The sequence below is a fragment of the Haliotis rufescens genome, unplaced genomic scaffold (assembly GCF_023055435.1).
Source record: "Haliotis rufescens isolate VD_foot unplaced genomic scaffold, xgHalRufe1.0.p SCAF_13, whole genome shotgun sequence".
In the NCBI taxonomy this organism is placed as follows: domain Eukaryota; kingdom Metazoa; phylum Mollusca; class Gastropoda; order Lepetellida; family Haliotidae; genus Haliotis; species Haliotis rufescens.
The window spans coordinates 12,575,804-12,596,694 of NW_025963813.1; the positions used below are offsets into that span (position 1 = coordinate 12,575,804).

A 20,891-nucleotide genomic window follows, 5' to 3' on the forward strand; every position below is an offset into this window, starting at 1 on the left:
GGCAAATATACAGCATTTATGCAACAAATGGTCGGGACTAGAAAATAAGGTTGTTATATCAGTCAGTTCGTTATAAGCGTGTTCGTTATAAACGTAGTTTACTGAAGTTGGTTTCCCAGTCTTAATGTATAAGTGCAATAAATCTTCTATCATTCATTACCATATCCTGTCGTCTTAGACTTGAGTCCATAGAATCAGTATTTAGTTTCAGGATTAACAGATGACAACCAATGTCATTTCTGTTTACGTGATTAAAGGCACAGTTATTGTTGAACAAAAAAAGTTATTTAGAGAGCAGACGTGATTTCCCATGCACAAAGAGAGATTCGGTATCGTCTGAACACAACTGTGTACCAGATACGATCTTTCTGCATAACACGAGGCTAAGAAATCATATCACCACGCGATTACCGAACGAGCCCTGCTCGAGTCACGTTCCAAAGGGCCCCCGTATTGCTAGGAGTTGAAGTATGATCCTCGAGCTGTGGCAGGTCCGTGACTCGACAAACATATCTGGTTTATTGGACGGAGAGCGTTACCTATCTGGATTGCCGTATCGGGTGAGGGGAGGTGTGTACGCGCTCTCGAGTTCGAACCTGTGACGTCACGTGAGTCACAATTCCGGAAAAATAGAAATCATTGACATTGTTTATCTCGATGCAATTTTGGAAATTGATACGATCTGGGCGCGTCGGTTCGGGGTATATATGGAACCCATATCCAGTCCGGATCACAATATCTCTACGTGTCCTGAGGAGAATTATCCAGTTTCAAGGCACGCTGAAAGAAACGGTTTCTCGTAACCCAGACGACAGCTTCACTGCGGCAGACGACATCTCATAATGCGTCCCACTCTCTTCACTCTGGTCGTCTGCGTTTGTCTGATGGCCCTCCCCGACGCTCAAGGGCACGGGCGTCTGGTGGAACCCCCCTCCCGCTCCAGTATGTGGCGGTACGGCTTTGACAACCCCACCAACTACAACGATCACGAGCTCTACTGCGGAGGATTTCAGGTGAGCTAGATGTCAAATGTACCGTAAATGTGTGTGTGTGTGTGTGTGTGTGTGTGTGTGTGTGTGTGTGTGTGTGTGTGTATTTATATCAGGACTCTGTTTTTTCTATATTTAATATCTATACACCTGACGAAATCACTTGTTTATATATATATCGAGGATCGGGTGGTCAGGCTCGCTGACTTCGTTGATGCATGTCATCGATCCCAATTGCGTGGATCGATGCTCATCAATCACTTGATTGTCTGGTCCAGGCTCGATTATTTACAGACCGCCGTCAAATAGCTGGAATATTGCTGAATGCGGCGTTAAACAACCAACAAACCAACATATCTTTAGGTTTGTTATATTTAATCTTGGGTCTATTTAGAAATGTAACTCTGCAGAAACGTCAACTTACCGTCTTGGACAAACTGAATGAGAACTATTTCTGAAAGTCCAGCATATGAATGGGATGGTCCCCTTTACATGCTCCACAATCGTTGTGTAATCTGAGGCGCCGCAAATCGCTGTGAAGAGTTGAGTCCCTTATGCGTGCCAGGATCCTGATAGTGGGTTCCAATCTTAGATTGATCATTGCTTTGTCAGCACAATACCTCGGTCTTGACACGCTCTGATATAGTGAGTGAGTATGGTTTTACGCCGCTTTTAGCAATATTCCAGCAATATCACGGCGGGGGACACCAGAAATGGGATTCACACATTGTACCCATGTCGGGAATCGAACCCGGGTCTTAGGCGTGACGAGCGAACGCTTAAACCACTAGGCTACCCGACCGCCCCCGCGGTCGAATCGGCGTTAAACCCGACTTACTCCTTCACTTAAAACCCCCAACACATTCGTAGCAAACATACACAGCATGAAACCAAAGATGTTGTCTGGAAATGAGACCAAAACTGAAATGACATTTTGACACTTTTGGAACATGTAGTCTGATCAGTCATTAGTACCTCAAATGCTATTGAAGTATAGCCACTTTCATTTTCACTTAAAAATCACAGAAGTGAGCACGATACGGTTCTATCCAATAGGTTATTATTTCTATTTAGGGAGTCTGTATAACAGGTATTCGGCACTAACGAGATTTTCTTATGTAGACTACCTGGAATATTACAATTACACTCATCTTAAAACACCCGAGACTTTCATGAAAACATACATCTGTATATGTCATGGTTGTACTGTTTTCAGAGACAATGGGATGTGAACGGCGGGAAGTGTGGCGTTTGTGGTGATCCCTGGGACGGAAAACGCGAAAACGAGGCTGGGGGGAAATACGCCAATGGAATCATTGCCCGGAAGTACAAACCAGGGGAGACAATCACCATTAACGTGGATCTTACAGCCAATCATTTGGGTAAGTTTAACATTGGCTGCCTGTGGCCAGCCTTTCTACGAAATACAATGGGCAATACAAATATAGTCACAGTACAAGTAGAGAATGTAATAACAATCTCATTCAAGGTTCTTTAACGTCATTTTCACATGTAAATTCTCAATCACATATACCACGTAACTGGTGTAGTATATCAGATTTCTACAGTATCTCCTAGATTTTTTTAGCTTTCTTGGCATATATTATCAGTCTGTTATGGCATGTTTTTCTGGGTAACATTAAAAGCATATTTCTTTCATTTGGTAGGGTACTTCCAGTTCCGCTTGTGCCCCCACAATAGCCCGCAGACTCCAGTTAAACAGGAATGTTTGGACAGACATCTCCTCAGGCACACAGACGGAAGTGACCGCTTCAGTGTCACTACTGCATGTCGGGGAATATACTCAATGGCTGTCGTACTTCCGGCGAATGTCACTTGCTCCCAGTGTGTCCTTCAGTGGAGATACAATACAGGTACTATCATGCATCGTCATAAATGTACATACACCCATTTTTAGACTTTCCAATCTTGTAAAGAGGGTTACATATATATTGTAATTCAAGGGACTTCATCTCCCACACCAGAGACCATATACCGGTATGTGGTCACTACCCACACGAACAGTTTGTCAGCATTTAGTGTTTAGCATAACAGATTCTAGCGGCTCAGTTTTTTCAGGAAACACTAAGAGTAAATGAATGTTGTTTTACATCGCAGTCACTATTAATCCAGCTACATCTCTCGACGGTTTGTACATGTTCTAGTCTGGTTGACAGCATTAACAACAATACACAACGTCGGAATAGTTCTTTCTGTGGCGTAACAGCCTTCGTTCCCCGTGAATTTTATCGTAATACATACCTTATATCACTCCCGTCTCACTGGCCTCGTATTCTCGTGGGGATGCCGGGATATGATAAGTTTTCAGCATCCAATGTTTGTCGTGAATGCATGAATGTACGGGTTGTCAGGCTCGGTGATTTGGTTGATTGCCTGCCATCGTTCCCCGATGGCGTGGGACGTTGCTCATAATATCAATCACTGGTTTGTCTGGACCAGACGAATTACAGGCCGCTGTCATATGGTTGGAATGCTGATTGCGGCTTTAAGCGTCAAACGAACATCGCATCGGACAATGTTAAGCATCGGGCAAAAGAAAGTAAACACCCATGTTTGATGGTGGCTAGAAATTAAACCAACAACAAATTGTTCTTTGATGATAATGTATTTGATACGGGTATCATAGTTGTGTGTTTGAACCTTACGTTTGCTGTTTCTGTGACTGTTTTCAGGCTAGAAAAGTTTTGAGAACGTTTGTTATTTTTTGGTCAAATCCAATTTTCAAATTTTCAATTGGCCCAGCAGTTTACATTGCACATGCCTCGTACTTATTACGGGGTGTTGAGAGTACAATGCCTTGGTGATAGTTACTTCATTGACTCATTTGATTCCAGGTAACTCCTGGGGATGTGATGGCCCAACTTGTTGCGTGGGTTGCGGGCCACAGGAACAGTTCTATGGCTGCGCGGATGTCGCAATCTCTGCAGACTCCGAAGACCAGACGAAATCGCCAACCTCCACATTCAACGTCCACAGTGCAACGTCACCGTGTCACGTGGCCACGAAACCCGTCGAGCAGACGACATCTGAAGCTCGAAATATCACAGCAGCGGCCAATACCACTACTACCTCCACCGGAACGACAACAGTCACTGCATCCCCAACATCAGCTGCGACGTCTAAGACCACCACTAGCGTTGCCGACAGCACAACAGCGGACGATAGCGATGAAAACAGCGGCGACTGTAAGGCCACGGGGCCTTGGGAAGGGAACCCAAGAATCACTGTCTGGTGTCTTGCCAACTGTCGACGTGGTTACTGTCCTGAATATTATTGTTCAGACGCGTGTCGCCATCAGACCGAGTATTGACGAGAACCTTTTTCCTCAACATCGATCAGACAGTTTGCCAGTCACGTTTGCTCAATCATCTTTTGTACACGTTTTGTCGTCTTTTTTATCATTCCTTGAGATATTATATTTTCTGTTTTTATGTTTATTTTTATATTCTAATAAAAAGCAGTATTTGCTACACTATTGTTTTTGTTCAGTTTTAATTGTGTTGAAATCAGCATGTTTGGTCAAATCTAAGATCATGGCCAAACACGACAGTTCCTCTTGCCTTGCGTGGGTCACGGTTTATCCTAGCGCCGCAGATTCCGGGGTAGCCAATCCAGTGATAGACATCTTGAACATCGATCTACGCAAATGGGGTACGATAACATGCATCAACCTAGTCAGCGAGCCTGACCACCCGATCCTGTTGGTCACCTCTTAGGATGTAGGATGTAATGTACCATTTCTATACTACAGAAAATTTAAATTTACACTATTTAGGGACCGGTCATTTATTATAGGGGCGGTGGTTCAGAGGGAATCAAGGGAGGGTCAAGAAAAAAATATAGATTTAATAATAAAATGTACAGTGCTTTTGAATTTTGTCTTTTCACGGAAGGTCGCGAAAACATTACAAGGACATGGGGAGGGTCGTCCAAAATATGACACGTATTAGGGGAGGGTCGGGTTTTTTTTAGTACATTAGAGCATCAGAATCCTCTTTAACAAATTTTTTAACATGTCAGATATGTTCCTTCCTTTCTCAACACCATACTCATGATCGTTGGTTTCACCAAAGTGATAAAGACCTGTACCTTTCCTGCCACTGAAATACTGTCCAAAGTGACACACACACGTACTGACTCAATTAAGACAACACACTCAAATATGTTTGACATATTTACACATGAGATTTACAACTGACGTAAACGACACGCCCTTTGTCGGTTACCCTGACGCAAGTGCTGGCTCAGCAGAATGAAGAGTCAATATTGATGACAAGTTAACGTTAAAGTGTTTACCATGATGAACGTTAATAACAACAAACAGTGGATCATACATACCCCTCAGCCCTAAACGTTCAACCGCCGATTCTTATCCGACATGGAAGTATTGTAGTGTTCTCAGCGAACTGACTTGTCAGTTTTGAGTGTTTGAAAGTAATACAAGATAATTCCTTTGTTCGTCCAAAAGTCCGAGACGTTCCCATAATCACGGTCAAAATGTTTACTTACCTGTTTTTATACTATACTAAAACAGCCAGGCTATGGCTATGGTGTGATTTTGATGTTACACTAAGATAACCTGGCTATGGTGTGATTGTGATTGTGATGCTACGCTAAGACAACCTGGATATGGTATGATTGTGATGCTACACTAAACAACCTGGCTATGGTGTGATTGTGATTGTGATGCTACGCTAAGACAACTTGGCTATGGTGTGATTGTGATGCTACACTCAGACAACCTGGCTATGGTGTGATTGTGATTGTGATGCTACACTAAGACAACCTGGCTATGGTGTGATTGTGATGCTACACTAAGACAACCTGGCTATGGTGTGATTGTGATGCTACGCTAAGACAACCTGGCTATGGTGTGATTGTGATGCTACACTCAGACAACCTGGCTATGGTGTGATTGTGATGCTACGCTAAGACAACCTGGCTATGGTGTGATTGTGATGCTACGCTAAGACAACCTGGCTATGGTGATTGTGATGCTACGCTAAGACAACCTGGATATGGTGTGATTGTGATGCTACACTCAGACAACCTGGCTATGGTGTGATTGTGATGCTACGCTAAGACAACCTGGCTATGGTGTGATTGTGATGCTACACTCAGACAACCTGGCTATGGTGTGATTGTGATTGTGATGCTACACTAAGACAACCTGGCCATGGTGTGATTGTGATGCTACGCTAAGACAACCTGGCTGTGATTGTGATGCTACACTAAGACAACCTGGATATGGTGTGATTGTGATGCTACGCTAAGACAACCTGGATATGGTGTGATTGTGATGCTACGCTAAGACAACCTGGATATGGTGTGATTGTGATGCTACACTCAGACAACCTGGCTATGGTGTGATTGTGATGCTACACTCAGACAACCTGGCTATGGTGTGATTGTGATGCTACACTAAGACAACTTGGCTATGGTGATTGTGATGCTACGCTAAGACAACCTGGCTATGGTGTGATTGTGATGCTACACTAAGACAACCTGGCCATGGTGTGATTGTGATGCTACGCTAAGACAACCTGGCTATGGTGTGATTGTGATGCTACGCTAAGACAACCTGGCTATGGTGTGATTGTGATGCTACGCTAAGACAACCTGGCTATGGTGTGATTGTGATGCTACACTAAGACAACCTGGCTATGGTGTGATTGTGATGCTACACTAAGACAACCTGGCTATGGTGTGATTGTGATGCTACGCTAAGACAACCTGGCTATGGTGTGATTGTGATGCTACACTCAGACAACCTGGCTATGGTGTGATTGTGATGCTACACTCAGACAACCTGGATATGGTGTGATTGTGATGCTACACTAAGACAACCTGGCTATGGTGTGATTGTGATGCTATGCTAAGACAACCTGGATATGGTGTGATTGTGATGCTAGACTAAGACAACCTGGCCATGGTGTGATTGTGATGCTACACTCAGACAACCTGCATGGCTATGGTGATTGTGATGCTACGCTAAGACAACCTGGATATGGTGTGATTGTGATGCTACACTAAGACAACCTGGATATGGTGTGATTGTGATGCTACGCTAAGACAACCTCGCCATGGTGTGATTGTGATGCTACGCTAAGACAACCTGGCTATGGTGTGATTGTGATGCTACACTAAGACAACCTGGCTATGGTGTGATTGTGATGCTACACTCAGACAACCTGGATATGGTGTGATTGTGATGCTACACTAAGACAACCTGGATATGGTGTGATTGTGATGCTACACTAAGACAACCTGGATATGGTGTGATTGTGATGCTACACTAAGACAACCTGGCTATGGTGTGATTGTGATGCTATGCTAAGACAACCTGGATATGGTGTGATTGTGATGCTAGACTAAGACAACCTGGCCATGGTGTGATTGTGATGCTACGCTAAGACAACCTGGCTATGGTGTGATTGTGATGCTATGCTAAGACAACCTGGCTATGGTGTGATTGTGATGCTACACTAAGACAACCTGGATATGGTGTGATTGTGATGCTACGCTAAGACAACCTGGCTATGGTGTGATTGTGATGCTACGCTAAGACAATATTATATTTTATGGTATCTGAACTCACCAAAGGATTCTTTAAGTGTGTAGATCTGCTTTAGATCTATGTTTTTAAAAACTGTTATTATTTCCAAACGGCTCCTCACTCACTGATATTGATAACAGTTATTAACGACATAAGATAATAAAAAAAATCTGAAGTGTCGGCAGCAAATGCAATATTTAAATCCGTATTCATTGCTGTGTCGTTTCTACTTTTACACAACTAGCACTTCCGTCTGCACACTTCCTGTTGATAAGATCTGTAAACAAATCAGGAAGATCAGTGTTCCAAGTTCAGAAATGTTGTTGTACCACCTGACATTCTGATATTATCAATCACATGTTCCTGACCATAAGGTAAATTTCTATCAGGTTAGCTTCAGTAATTTTTACAATATACGTTTTATGCACTGCACCGGTCTCGTTTTGTGGGAGGGGCGGTAATCTACGGATCAGCTGCGGATGTAAATCAAAACAGAGACTGAAGTAGACCTTGATTAAAATTAAAAATGGCGCTTATCCGACAAGTCATTTCCGGGGGATTTCCGGTGTTGATCCTGACCAAGCGTTTGTCCACATAATTTCATGAAATAATGACAGAAAACGCTTGGATGTCATATTATCATTATTGTTATTGCGAAATCAATTTGTGATATTCATTCCGTACTGACCATTCGTGGACTTTGTAAAATAAGCCCACTTACCCGCTGGAATGCGAGGTTTTTTTCTGACGCACATTTTCCTTAGATCGGAAAAGTGAAGGTGTGCGAGAATTGCGGCCACACGGCACTGGATCTACCTCCGGCTGTAAAATTACGCAGAGATGTAGAATATTAAATTTCCTATCTGATGATGTAAATTTAACTGTAAATATTAAACCAGTTTGAAAAAAAAGAAACTGACAAGTGTTGTCTGAGAAAAACAGAAACTTTCTCCGCTTTTTATTGTACACCGATAAAAGTATTGTGCAACAATATTTTTAAACTGTGAGCGAACAAAACACTGCCTAATATCAGAACAACATAAATATATATCAAATGGAGTAATAATATGCGTATGTATAACAACATACATTCAATGCAAAAAATAGCCTGCCATAAATAACGAAAACTGATTTTCCTCTATGACGTCAAAAGGCGACAGAGAGGTTACACAGTACAAAGAACAGGGGGCATAACACCACTATCGCTTAGCGCTAGTTTATTGTAACTCACGTCACTTGGTGAGAATTAGCTGTGGGTATGGACAATATATTTTTGTGGTGTTTAGTTTACGAGGAACCTAACACAAATATCGATATTGAAAATGTATACGTTTAGGTATAAAAAAAACCATAAGAAATGATGAAATTGTACTTCATAAAAAAAGAAGTAACAGCAAAACTAATGTCCCTTTCTAACCTATAAATTAGTCCTTAGATTCCAACATACTTGTGATTGTGCAAGTGAATATTTGACAAATGTTGCATGATTTTTAATGGAGCACTAGCCTTGTCTTTAATTGTAATGAAAAATGACACCATACTATTTGACGTCATGGCTGGTTTTATGTCATTGACAATGTCGGAGAAAGATGACACTGGTATTTTTATTAATATATATTTCCCCTAATTTTTGTTCATGGCATGGAAATATTTTTATATACTTTGGAATATGTAAAACAGAATTTGACGCTTTTTCCTTACAACATAAAATGACTGCCTTTACCATTTAAATAATGTCTGGAACAGATAGTTTACCCTGTATCGTATTTGGACAAGACACGCACCTGTTTGGCATCAAGTTTACGTAATCAAATACTCAAAAGAATATTTCAAAACCAAAATTATTTTATTCAATATTGGACATGTATTTCTTCATTATTATGTGAATATTTCTCTTCATCTTGTCTCAGAATTATAAAATAAAAGATGCGAAGAAAGCTCTATTTGTATACAGTTATCAGGATAATCGTATAAGGTCCCAGCAAAGGGGTTCATGGCACGGGTTATATTTTTATACTTTTTACAATTCTTGGAGAAATAAAGTTAACAGTATAATATCTTGTGAACTCAATATTTAAAAAGGATGAACGCAATGATTATATAATGCAAAACAAGAGGAATAATTCGAAGAACGTTTGCGACTAACGCGCACCTTTCGAATCGTTAGATATCACTGTTCTGTAAATCAAACGACATAAAAAACAATTCAAGACCAAGACAATTCTTCTAGAAATGTGTGTATATATTTTAATGAAAATTATTATCCATTTTGTTAAGGTAATACATTCAGTTTTAGTTATAAAATGAAATGGCTATTCATGGAGATTGTTTATATGAACTTATAATACTGTCTATAGCACAATTATGTAAACAATGTTTAAAAAACAGGAGATTATCAAAGGTTCATACATGTTGTGGCCTATATCTACGTATGATATTTTGAACCTTGACAAATATCCAAAGTGAAATTAATTGTGTGAAAAAATGTATAAAAGATGCAAAATCTACATCATAACTGAAACTGTAAACAGCAGGATACAATGATCGTCTGTGCTTTCATACAACATGTTCAAGGACCTTCACCTCAAAGAAATTGCCAAATATGTACAACAATGTTGACGTATGACATCACTACCAGTGACCGACTTTTACAAAATGGCATGTTCACAGACAACAGTACGCTGGATTTTACGAGGGGACTTTCGTTGATTCAGGGATCGTATATACATAAATGTGACATGTCAGCAATCAGAAACATTTTGACAATCCGTGTACTGTTACTTGTTGTTATATTTTTCATTGAAACCAACGGAAATAGTCAGAAATTCCGATAAATACTGTTGTCGTTGAGCGTGATTTTGCGTCAGTCATGGTGTCACACAGGACGGACAGTTTCTGTTGAAAATATCAAATCATTGCAATGTATCTCATCTTAATTCCTTAATTCTTCCTACGATTCTCTTCCCATGCATATTCTGAAAATGTTGAGCCAATGTATTCAACGAATCAACGAATGGATAGCTCAAAATAGGAGAAAATGCTACACTGTGTAAAATCTGAATTTTGCTTAGTTTACATTTCAAACAAGTGCAGTTTTTTTAGCACAGCGTTTGTTTTCACACCTAATTTATAAATGCTTGATTTCATCAAGACACTTTGCATTGGTGACAAAGACCATTTGTCATTTGATTCTAAAATGTATGAGGAATTCAAGGATGTGTGTATCACAGCTGAGTTTGAATTATGTGTGATGTTATAGGCGTCTCAAAACCGATGTACGTGAAACGTTATTTTGTAAACAGTATCCAATATGGCGGATTGATCACTTTAGCATTCGTGTTTGCATATTTTCCAAATCATCTGGACGATTCTTGGGTTATCATCGACGTTTTGGAATGATCATTGGTGATTTGATCACTAATATGCTATTTTTAAAATTCATTTCTCCAAGTCAATATCCGAAATTTAGATTTCAAAACATGCAATAAATAACACCATTTGTGGTGATTTAGTTATGTGTAGAAGATGGCGACATTTATGATGTACATAATTTTCAGAGGTCATTTTCAGTAATTTTGCTTGGGCTAGAATGCCAGTGGATGATATCATAGACCAGGGATTTTCCCGCATAATTCAAAACTGTGAAGTGTATCTGTGTGCGTGATGTATTTTGAATTTTATACTACTTCAAAGTGAGGGTAAAACAGTAGGGACATATAATGTCCCTCTGGCATCCAGCGGGTTGTAGGGAAACAACACTCCAACTCTCACTCATCCAGCCGATGCCATTTTAGTTATCAATGTAATCACCAAATGCAAATTAGCGTCACCGATCCAGCAAACTGGGCTTTGTTCCAACGATGGAGGGAGGACCTCGTTGACAGCGAGGGGAATCTTCTTGAATCCTCTCATTTGATTGGATGATGCCTGACAGATTACCTGACAGACTATGCAAAATAACCTCATAACGTTCACCGCTGCCTCTGAAGGTGTCACAGATATTTAGCAATTTGGCATTTTTCGTGTCTGGGGTAATTATTTAATCTAAGATTGTGTTATAAATAAAGGTCTGATGTGGTGAATGTATAACATGTTATGTAATATGCACGTGGCAGCACAGCAAGAGAGGAATTGTCAGTTAAGTTGCAAAAACCATCAATCAAAGGATTAACAAATAATACCAGTGTATAAGATATCCAGACTGGCATCATGTTGCCAGTCCAGAATATTCTAGGCGAACTAACAAAAGTAACAAAAGAGTAAACATAGGAACAGTACTGTTTAATGATAGTTCTCAGAAAATAACAATAAACTGGTGTATTGTCAACTTAGTAGCTTTTATCGCGACCATCAGTTGTGGAGCTTTTCAAAACTGGCCGTCCGTCAGCAAAATACATCTCGGACTGTCAGTCAGACGGGTATATTAAACACTGATAATATGTTGATTGATTAATTACTGTAATCTTGCACAGTGGATTTGTCAATTGTAAGTATATGGAATACATCCATATCTGGGCTTGAAGTGTCTGTGTAAAAACAACATACTTTGTTCAAAGGATTAGCCGATAATATGTTGATAGAGTTCTCATTGTTATCTTCCTCACTGGATATTTTAAAGAGCGTGGACATAATGAAAATAGGTGTCACATGTGCTATCTCAGCTGACCAATGAGACATGACACCTATATGAGACACCTGAAACAAACTTACATGATCAGTTGGGAGCTGAACATGGGTTATAATATCCTGAAACGCTGTATATATTTTACAATATTAGATTGTTTCAAAGACATTGAACAAGTTTCTTTGTATAGCTTCAGATGTATGGGGTATTTTTCCTTTATGTGGATATTGACATATATACACACCTTTGCCTAATATTTTTCATAAAACCTTCCAGGGATGTGAAATCTCCGAAGAAACGCGGAAAATCATGTTTTTTTAAAACAGTAGTCAATTATTATCAAACATTTTTAAAAAAACACTACAAAAAATGTTATTGAAAACCGGACAACCGTTGTGGATTGTCCTGTTTTCGATCAGAGCTTTCAGCATCATAGCTTTTCGGACATCATACGTTTTCTATCACCAATACATGCACTATAATGTGGGGTGTGGCATCACACAGAAATTGTAAATACCCAGATAATGGTTACTTTTGTCGGTTGTAATAACGATATTTGCGTTTTGTTTTCATTCATTTGCTGTAACAAGAATGAAATTTGTTCCAAATGTAAACATACCTGGCAAGAGCAAAGAGTTGATCAAAAGTGCTACGCTTATGGTTATTATTGTTTTGAATATATATTGTAAAAGTTGCAACAAAATAACTGGATATTGTAATATATCATTTATGATAAAATAATAGTTTCAGATGCAATTCATCAGATCACTGAATCAAAATTCTTTGAAGTTATATTATTGCATATTTCTTTTACTAAAAATCACCGGCAGATTGGTACAGAAAATGTTCTTACCACTGTAAATAATTTGTAATCTATTTATTTATTGTTTCAGGTTAAAGAAGAATGAACACACACAGAAAGCAACTTGACAGTGTTTTGGCAAAATGTCAGAATGGAAGAAATATGCTTCTTATATCAAAGAACAAATATGAAAAAATTGTCCGCTATTTGAAGTTTGGCACCAGCTCTTCCTATCAGTTCAAGAGTTGGATCCAGTTCCATCGCTTCCAGCTGCTGCAGCTGCCCGATGAAGACCAAACCGAGGTACTTGTGGTGCCGAAGGAAGGGGGCACGTCCAAGGGTTATGTCAGGGTCTTGCATGAGAATCAGATTTATGGAAAAGTCCGAGATATTCATGTCTATGTATTAAACCATGGCAACTACACTCAGACACTTCAGTCTGTCTCTGACCTCTACCATGACATTTCCAAAGATTATATTTCTGAATTTGTAAGAAGATGTGATTGCTGTCAAGCAGATTCAACAAGTGATGTCATTCCAGACATTCATCTTCAGACTGGTTCCACAATGGCGGCATCGGTCAGGCCCATGAAAGAGATTAACAACACTGTGTTTTCCTTCTTGCAAGATGTGTCTGTCAACATCATAGATATGAGTCTAAAACCTTCGAATGAATTTCACTTCATCGGTCATGTTGAGGATCAGTTTTCAAATTTCAGTGTTTTGTTTCCTCTTAAGAATGACAGTTCAAGGGAAATAGCCAAAAATTTAAAGCAATATTTCTTAAGCTATTTTGGTCCCCCAAAGATATTTTCCAGTGTTGATAAGCCAGACATAGTCAGGGTCCTTGATGAAGTTTCAAATTCCTGGAAAGGTGACAGTCTTTCATTTGCACTCGATGGCTTCAAGATTAAAACTCAAAATACTGACTCCTCAAAATCAGATGAGGTAGCTTCTTTTATATGGGACAGCATTTGTCTCATTGCAAAGGAAGGTTATGATGAGAGAGAATGGTCAGATTGGCTTCCAGAAATCATGTTGAAATTGAATGTGGCGAGGAGGCCTTCAGCTTTTCAGGATCCTTACGCTGTTGTGTTCGGTCAGCGAGCATCAGTTTTGTCTGAATGTGATGAGTTTATACCTGGTCGAGGTGGCAGTGATCTGTCTGCAGCGGTGAACCCACAGGAAAGCATCAAGACTTCAGAAAGAAATAGGTAAGAAATATGTCTTTGTATATAAGAGGTAATCATGTTTATGAAAAGTGGAAAGGTTTACATGATGAAATTCATGATGTAAGTAATTGAAATGTTAATTCAAAGTCCTTAGGGCCATCAAATGTATGTCAAGTGATGATGTTAGACCACAAAGCTGCTGGGATCAAACAGTTGTGTCATCTGAGCAGATCTTTTGTGATACTGGGTTTTAGTTGGCAGTGTGGTAGTAATGCAGGATAAGTATACAAATATGAAAAATATCTAGGATTTAACTAGAATTGTATGCAGGAGTAGATTTGGAGACTATCTAAAATTATTTTAAAATGTTTAATGTATATGAGAAAGACATAAGGACTTGGGAAATTCTTTCTCCATGTCCAAGATTTACATAAAGTCTGAAATTGAAAAGACACATTTCCATTACAATACGTTGTCAACTTGAGATGATAAGTGCCATGTTGCATTTGTAAGTATAGTCTGGAAGGTAATTTAAGGTACCGACATTTACTACAATATCTGAAAAACTATTGAACCTACTCCAGTCAAAGTTGGTATGAGATTATTAAACAGTCATACATAACTGGATATTACATTTAAAGACAATCGGTGCATGAATAAAAAATCTGTCTATTTAGCTATCACTATATTTCATCACCAACCAGACCTGTTCGTCACGGGTGGAACGAGCATTCATTGAAACCGCCATCAGCATAATGCTACCCCTGCGTCACAGGGCCATATGACACAGTTGAACCAATCAACTCAACTCGAAAGTGTGCACGGGAATCACGCACGTTGAGATGCCAAACACTAACACCGTATTCGTGCACCGATTGTCTTTAAATGTAATATCCAGTTATCCAATAATCTCATACCAACTTTGACTGGAGTAGGTCCGATGGTTTTTCAGATATTGTAGTAAACGTTGGTACCTTAAATTACCTTCCAGACTATAGTGAACACCTGAACAATACTGAACATGGTGAATATGGTAATTTGGTAAAACTGTTTATTTACCCTTCAGGCCTGAAGAACAAAGCCAAGGTACAACAAATACATCCTCTACAGATGACCCTAATCCCTCGATACCCAGACTAAATGATGTCCATGTGAAGCAGGAACCTACTTCTGATCAGGAGTCTGAAAGAGCAGCTGTTGCCTTCCAAACCATCGAAGAAAGAAATAATGCAGAATCTCTGTCGGTTTCTGGAAAACAGAAAAGTCTTCCCCTGGGCATGAAACTTACTGAAGCTACAGGTGAATATTTGATGAGGAAGATGGTACTGGCCTGTGGCAGTTCAGAGATTAAGCAGGAAGCATTTGTAGATGATGCAGCAGCTCCTCATGAACCTTCTTGCTCTGTGCCTGTGGATTTCAGTAGAGAGGATGATGGACCAATGGACTCTCCTCATCAGGATACTGAAAACTATATCACTGACCATAACAACCGCCATCGTGACCAGGAGGTTTGTGACACTGGTACCTCTGTCCTGATTCCATCTAAAATTAGACCTTTAAAAAAAATCAGCAAATCTAAATGGCATCAACCAGTGCAAGCTTCAAAGGGAGATGCTTCAAGGATGGATGCCTCAGTGCTATATGTCTCAAGGATAGATGCTTCAAGGACAACAGTCAGTGATCCAAGGTTGATGGAGGATGGTGTTGATTTGATGACAAGATTTACTTCACGGAAGGCACAAGAATCCAATTCTTCTATGGATTTGGGTCACTGTGTTGAGATAGACATTGCTGAAGAAGAAAACACATCCTGGGACCCTTGCAATGAACAAACTAGAGAAGGTTATCGAAATAGAAATGCTATACATCCTCATCCACCAGAGATAAGAAAGAAACTCACCAAGGAGGATGTCTGCTTTATTGAAAGATTAAAGAGAGAGAATCCGACATTGACACTCTCAGAAATAAAAAAACATCTCCGCAACGAAAGAAGTGTAGAGGTACACATCTCCACTGTGTCAAGAGCAATAAAGAGGAAGAATTCTGTTCATGAAGCGGCTGGTCTAATTCCTCAAAGAAACACTGATTCCATTTGCCAAGATGAACATTTGGAAGAAAGGCTCTCATCATCTGAGAGTGGGTCTCATGGGAGAGACATAGATTCTGACAATTCAAGATTTAAGGTGGATTTGATGAAGGACAGGAAACAACAATTTCATAAGAACTTCTTACCTCATGATGAAATGTTCTTGACCTATTTGCTGAGTAGGAAACCGTATTTGACCTGTGAGGAAATCAGGGAAAGATTAAAAAAGGAAAGGGGCTTGTGCATCTCCTTGCATAATCTCACTAAAAAAATATCGGCAATGGCTCCCAATCATAATATCCATGAGAATGGACATGGGGCAGATTCATCTAGGAACAAGGATGACAGCACAATGTTAGGTTCACCTTCAAGAGCAGAGAGTCCTGTGACCTTGCAGGGTCAGCACATGATGCAGCCGAAGCCTTCTGGCTTGAGGAAATGGACTTCAAGAGGCATCAATGACAATGTGGTCATTATGGGTGAAAAAGTTTTTGAGCAAACAGCAGTTACTCAGTCAAAATCACAGCCTGTCTGTAATGAACAGTTGGGTACTAGATATTTGCCTAGGAAAATGCTCATGCCCCCCAAAAGAAAACTTCATGATAGGTTGGTTGTAGATTTGTCTGCCAGTCCGCCCACCGTTATGGAAAATGGTAAAAATAGATATTCAAAGAAGTTTTGTCATGCAAAATCCCAGAATGTCCAAACAGGATGTGAATTGGTTAATCAACATGGTCCTGAAACTTCTGTCAACAATAATGTGTCACCAGAAATGTATGACGAGGACACTGAACTTGTGACTCTGAGCAATAATACCTCACCAGATGTATATGAATGCGAGACAGATCAGGGCAGCTTCTATGGTTATGAAACCAGGAATGAAATGGGTCATAAAAATGGTAAACTGCAGCCTGCTGATTTGGACTTTCTAGAATGTTTAAAGAGACAAAACCCATGTATCACATTGACTGAGATGAAGTATAGGCTTCTCGAGGAGAGGAATCTCAACGTCCATGTGTCGTCTGTCTGCAGAGCTCTGAAGAAAATTGTTCATACTCAAGAAGAGATGGAACCTAACTATTTAGTGTATATAAACAGTCAAGAAGCAGGAGGTTCTGCTGAGTATCAAGATGATAAAGGGGAAGATTCCACATGGGTTGAATCTCAGTTTGATGAAAGTCCAGAGGCCCAAATTGCTTATTCTGAGGAATGTGTTCAGCCAAGCAACAGTGACAGGTTCACATACAGGACATCATCCGACTTGTCAGGTAATTCGTATTCAGAGTCACCAGATTACATCCTTGAAGAAGATGTTGAGGATGAGGCATATTCAGGATACCAGCTTCAAGCCGGGGTGGATGCCAGGACGGAAGGGGAATGGGAAGGTCTGGAGGTGACGAACAACAAGAAGCTGACTCTGAAGGACATGCAGCTGATTAAGCAGTTGAAGCAGGCAGACCCAACCATTACTCTGAGGAACATCAAGGCTTGGCTGTTGAAGGAGAATGATAAGGATGTGCACCTTTCCACCGTTAGTAGAGCTCTCAAGAAGATGAATTGGTCAGTGAACCAGGGAAAGACAGGCGATGTTATCGACCTTACATTGTGAGCCAATCCTGACAGGAACATCATGACTTGGCTGTAGAAGCAGAAAGATAAGGATGTGCACCTTTAACCATTAGACGAGCTCTCAAGAAGATGAATGTGTCAAGAACTGAATTGGAAGACCTAACATTGTGAGCCAATCCTGACAGGAACATCAACTACATGTAATAAGGTTTGGCTGTGGAAGGAGAAGGATGTTCATTTCCCCACTATCAGTGGAACTCTCACGAAGATCAATGCTTTATTACCAGGGAACGTCAGGAGATGCTATTGATGATACAGCTAAACAGAGTGAACATCAAATAGCCATGACAGGCAAGAAAACTGTGACTGTTTGAAGTCATAATAATCTTACGCCCAAAGTTATACATGTCATGGATTTTTACTGTCTCAATCCATGTATTAGCTTTTGCTTAGTTTGTGACTCAGGTAGCTACATTGTATGTATAGCATGTATAGTGCACCCTGCTTTTGAGAATGGTGGATCAGCCTCTGGATTTGCCACTGTCTTGAAACTCACTTGCATTGGCAACCCGTGAAGATCCAGGGTAGAATAGGTCTTCAGCAACCCATGCTTGCCATAAAAGGCGACTATTCTTGTCATGAGAGGCAACTAACGGGATCGTGTGGTCAGGCTCGCTGGCTTGGTTCATGCATGTCATCGATCCCAATTGCGTGGACTGATACTCATGATGTCAATCACTGAATTGTCTGGTCCAGACTTGATTATTTACAGACCGCTTCATATAGCTGGAATATTGCTGATTGCGCGGTTAAACAACAAATAAGCAAACAAACTTGCACTGGCAAACAAGTTACATGCGTCACTTGTTTGGAGTGAGGGATTTCATGAGGTGAATGGGCTTGTACACCACGATAGAAGGTCCATGTACATGAACTTGGGCTGCTACAATTCTATACACCCCACTAGTGACACATGGAACCAATGCATCATCATGAGTTCACAAGTTACGAAGATTGTTTGGTAAAATATTTGTAAATATATATTGGGTGAAATATTTCAATGTGGAGACTCAAAGTGTGAACAGTTTCAATTATGACATGACAAGCTGGTGATGTCACTTCAAACATGATGATTTCATGATGACCGTATACGCCTGCTGGCTGATCTGTATTGGTTTTTACAACACGGTGACTGACCAATTGGATAACAAGTTTCTTTTCTGAGTAATGAAGATGGTGCTCACAAAGTTTCAGCATTTGTTGATTGTATGTTGACAGTTCATTTCCCCAAAAACAGTTGAAGATATTTTTTTTAATTTCGCATCACTGACATGATATACAATAAACTACGTTTATAACAAACATGTTTATAACGAACTGACGGATATAACAAACTTACTTTTTTGTCCCAACTTTTTGCTGTAGTTATGCTGTATATATGCCTATAACGAACTACGGTTATAACGAACTAAAATAAGGGGTCCCTTTGAGTTCGTTATAACCACAGTTTACGGGACTCAAGGACACAAGGACTCTTCACAATACGCCAACCACATGTATCAATACATATCACAGTATTGAAGTCATGACAGGTGTCAAGGGATTTCATTTCTGGAGCACAACTCAAAAACCGTTCAGTGTCTTTCAACAAAACTTGGTAGATTTATGAAGCAGATCCTGAAGTGGTGACTTTTGCTATATGCAGATTTTTTGCATACTTATTTTTCTCAATTTCCATGGAAACAATTTGGACTTAGTCTCAAAGGGGGTGATGGATTTCGTTTCTGGAGCACAACTCAAAAACCGTTCAGTGTCTTTCAACGAAACTTGGTAGATATATTAAGTAGATCCTGAAGTGGTGACTTTTGCTATATGCAGATTTTTTGCATACTTATTTTTCTCAATTTCCATGGAAACAATTTGGACTCAGTCTCAAAAGGGGATGTGATTGGATTTTGTTTCTGGAGCACAACTTGAAAACCTTGAAAGACTTTTTATCCATACTTTGTGCATGTATTGACCCAGGACTGAAGTGGTGCCTTTTGTTATTTAGGAATTTTTCAAAATTTTATTTTTCCCTGTTCCATGGAAACTAGTTAGACAAAGCTCAATCGGAGGTAGGTGTCATTTCCGGAGCAGAACTTATAAACTATTCATCATTTTTCGTCCAAACTTGGTACATATATTAATGAGGGGTTGAAGTGGTGCCTCTTGCTATTTAGGAATTTTAAAAAAAAGAAAAATTCCTGTTTCTTCGGCAACAAGTTTTACTTTTACTTTGTTCATAGTGGTGTGTTTGTCCGGACCAAATCACTAGAAGTAATAGGTATTCTTTCATGAAACTACACACAAAAAGACCAGGTTGTCAACTGGTGCCTTTTGCTATTTAGGGATTTTTAGAATTTATATTTTGTTTCAGTTTCCATGGCAACAAGTTTGATTTTGACTCTGTTCATAGTGGTGTGTACCTGACAAAGAAATACAAAGTTCTGAATCTTATTTCCATGGTATTGTTTTGATAGCTGAATAACTATTCTTGTATACAGAAAGACAGATCAGATAGAAATGTACCAGACTTGTACCAAATATAAGCCTATGACCAGGTCTAGAAAACTACATGCCTGGTGTCACAATATTTAATTGTGCTCATTGTAGGGGGAACTTTTCAATGTTCAATGTGACTGGCAGACAAGGTTGTTGCTATCAATCAGTTTGTGTAAAACTTGAATGATCAGTTCAGTTAGATTTGGTCTTAATAGTGTAATGAAATAAGATATGGCATTTCATTTTGCAGTTGGTGGTTAGGTATGAGTAATCATCAGGCTAGCTGATTGCAAAACTTTGTAGATATTACATTTTGAAACTCAATCAAGACTGAAACTTGAAACAACAGTGATGGGCGTATCATGTATCATTTGATCAGGTGTAAACTTGTGATACCTCCATGTGAATCATGACATCCGAATATCATATTCAGGGCACTTATAATTAGGGGTTATGTGAATCCAACATTGGGTTATGTGAATCAAATTTGGGGTTATGTGAATCTAATTAGGGGTTATGTAAATCTAA

At 39.7% G+C, this 20,891-nt stretch overlaps 2 protein-coding genes across 2 annotated transcripts; both read left to right on the forward strand.

Annotated features, from left to right (window-relative positions):
* The first annotated feature begins 303 nt into the window (after nucleotides 1–303).
* On the forward strand, nucleotides 304–4,485 carry LOC124139119. The gene is made up of 4 exons (XM_046506145.2): nucleotides 304–1,013; nucleotides 2,206–2,371; nucleotides 2,657–2,863; nucleotides 3,845–4,485. The coding sequence occupies exons 1-4, from the start codon at nucleotides 843–845 to the stop codon at nucleotides 4,318–4,320; spliced, it is 1,020 nt and encodes a 339-aa protein (XP_046362101.2). The 5' UTR covers nucleotides 304–842; the 3' UTR covers nucleotides 4,321–4,485.
* Nucleotides 4,486–7,821: 3,336 nt separating this feature from the next.
* LOC124139120 lies at nucleotides 7,822–18,507 on the forward strand. Its single transcript, XM_046506146.2, has 3 exons — nucleotides 7,822–7,940; nucleotides 13,084–14,206; nucleotides 15,231–18,507. Exons 2-3 carry the CDS (start codon nucleotides 13,095–13,097, stop codon nucleotides 17,857–17,859), a joined length of 3,741 nt encoding a protein of 1,246 aa, XP_046362102.2. The 5' UTR covers nucleotides 7,822–7,940; nucleotides 13,084–13,094; the 3' UTR covers nucleotides 17,860–18,507.
* The last annotated feature ends 2,384 nt before the right edge of the window (nucleotides 18,508–20,891 follow it).

What these genes read in the sequence shown, in the direction of transcription:
- LOC124139119 (XM_046506145.2), top strand. Translation starts at nt 843, where the DNA reads ATGCGTCCCACTCTCTTCACTCTGGTCGTCTGCGTTTGTCTGATGGCC. An exon ending in TCTACTGCGGAGGATTTCAG is followed by an intron (nt 1,014 to 2,205) that starts GTGAGCTAGATG and finishes TACTGTTTTCAG; the next exon opens with AGACAATGGGATGTGAACGG. An exon ending in TCTTACAGCCAATCATTTGG is followed by an intron (nt 2,372 to 2,656) that starts GTAAGTTTAACA and finishes TTCATTTGGTAG; the next exon opens with GGTACTTCCAGTTCCGCTTG.
- LOC124139120 (XM_046506146.2), top strand. Translation starts at nt 13,095, where the DNA reads ATGAACACACACAGAAAGCAACTTGACAGTGTTTTGGCAAAATGTCAG. An exon ending in AAGACTTCAGAAAGAAATAG is followed by an intron (nt 14,207 to 15,230) that starts GTAAGAAATATG and finishes TTTACCCTTCAG; the next exon opens with GCCTGAAGAACAAAGCCAAG.